This window comes from Gavialis gangeticus, unplaced genomic scaffold (genome assembly GCF_001723915.1).
Source record: "Gavialis gangeticus isolate Ggan-Ray unplaced genomic scaffold, GavGan_comp1, whole genome shotgun sequence".
Taxonomy (NCBI): domain Eukaryota; kingdom Metazoa; phylum Chordata; order Crocodylia; family Gavialidae; genus Gavialis; species Gavialis gangeticus.
The window spans coordinates 5,158,204-5,159,872 of NW_017729005.1; the positions used below are offsets into that span (position 1 = coordinate 5,158,204).

Consider the following 1,669-nt stretch of genomic DNA (forward strand, 5'->3'; position numbering starts at 1 on the left):
TGACAAAGGGTTTTTAAACCCAAAAGCTTGCTAAGAAAAATATTACCAACTATTCAAGTTGGCTTAATAAAAAGATACCAGACTCACTCAAATAACCTTGTCTGCCCATGTAATGCTCTTACCACAGAGAAATTCCTATCTGTCAGGACAGACGTACCCACTGAAGGTCCTTCTAGTAATCCAGTTAGACTTTTAATAAAATAAAAACACAGCTTTTGCCACTCAAACCACAGTTCCCATTCCCTCTTGCTCACGTTTAATGACATACACGTGTTGAAAGCGATAACCCCATCTTCAGATAAATTTAACATCTATTTGTCATTTTAACAGACTTTTTTTACATTCTGAGTAGACTACTCTCTACTAGAGCTAGAAGAGATTCTGACATCTCTTGTGGGCAAGAGCTACGGTTAGCCAGAGCTTACAGAATCATGATAATCTGCAGTGCTGGACTTTGAATAGTACATTCAATTTTTGATTACTTACCAAACAACACAAGGCAGGGACCACCTGCAGATCACAGCAAGCACCCAGGAGGGCAAGGGTTTCATCAGGCAGCTCTGTGAAGTTTTAAAAGGAGAAAAAGTCACAGTCTCCAATGAGCTCTGCAGCAGGTTGGCTGTAGAAAAAGAGATGGTGTATATACAAGTGACCTAAGCCTGCAAATGTCCTTATGCAATTCTTACGCTGGGCAGGGAAAGGCCCACTGCCTCCTGGAGGGCTTTCCAAGTGCAGTGCTGCATGATTGCAACTTTGGAGAGCACTGCAGTCCTCCACAATTATCACCGTCCTGTACTGAGCGGTGTCAGGGGGCTGTACGCCCAGATGCCCAGGCCCTTCTTTGCAGGTGCACAGGTGGCTCTGGGGGCAGAACCAGTACATGGAAAAAAAAAGGGCGCAAAATCTCACACAGACTACCTCAGCTCTTGGGAGAAACACCTGGAAGGGAGCAAGTAACATTCATTCCACCTTGTCACAGCCAACCCCTAGGCATCTCTCCAGTGCCTGGCTTGCGTATTAGCTCAGGGTGTAAGTCTGAGGACAGGGTCTGTTCTATGCAATACCACCACAATCCCCAGAGAAGTAACAGCTACAAAGTGGCCTTTTTTTGGTTACAGCTCCAGCTCCAGTTACATGTGGATGTTAAAACTAAATGTTATGGCCAAAGCAAACTGATCAGTGTAACACACTTGATTAACTGCGCATCACTGCTTGTAGCACTTGACAAGTGCTGTTACACTAGTGACTCTGCTATGTTTGCTTTATTTTGCATCTCTGCAACTGGGTCTGCTGTCAGAATGTCTCCCTTACCTTTCATATACTGGCTGATCAGCTTTAAATGCAAGAAAATTGACATTCTGTTCTACAGTAGAGGTGCACCGATACATCAATCCGGTATCAGATCAGCACTGATTTAAGAAAACTGAGTGTATTGGAAATTGGCCTGATGTGGCCGATAAATGCCCGTGCACGTGTGCATCCACAGCGCAGTATGTAGGTTGGGAGGAGCACAGCTCGGCAGCATGGAGAGCTGCATGCAGTTGGTAAGTTTGGTGTGGCAGAAGGGGAGTGGGGAGGGAAGGGGTGTGGGGGTACAGATCAAGGCTCCTGCAGTGAGGGAGGGAGTGGGGTTGGGGCAGGTGCTGCCCAGCCAGGGTGGGGCAGGGTG

General features: G+C 46.5%; 1 protein-coding gene across 7 annotated transcripts in view; it reads right to left on the reverse strand.

Moving 5' to 3' along the window:
• The window catches only part of DFNA5 (DFNA5, deafness associated tumor suppressor), an 88,030-nt gene that overhangs the window by 53,448 nt on the left and 32,913 nt on the right, over positions 1-1,669 (reverse strand). For all 7 annotated transcript variants that reach the window (XM_019508601.1, XM_019508597.1, XM_019508600.1 and 4 more), the window contains one exon: positions 487-560. In XM_019508601.1, coding sequence (XP_019364146.1) covers positions 487-560 — 74 coding nt within the window. The remainder of the gene's footprint in view (positions 1-486; positions 561-1,669) is intronic.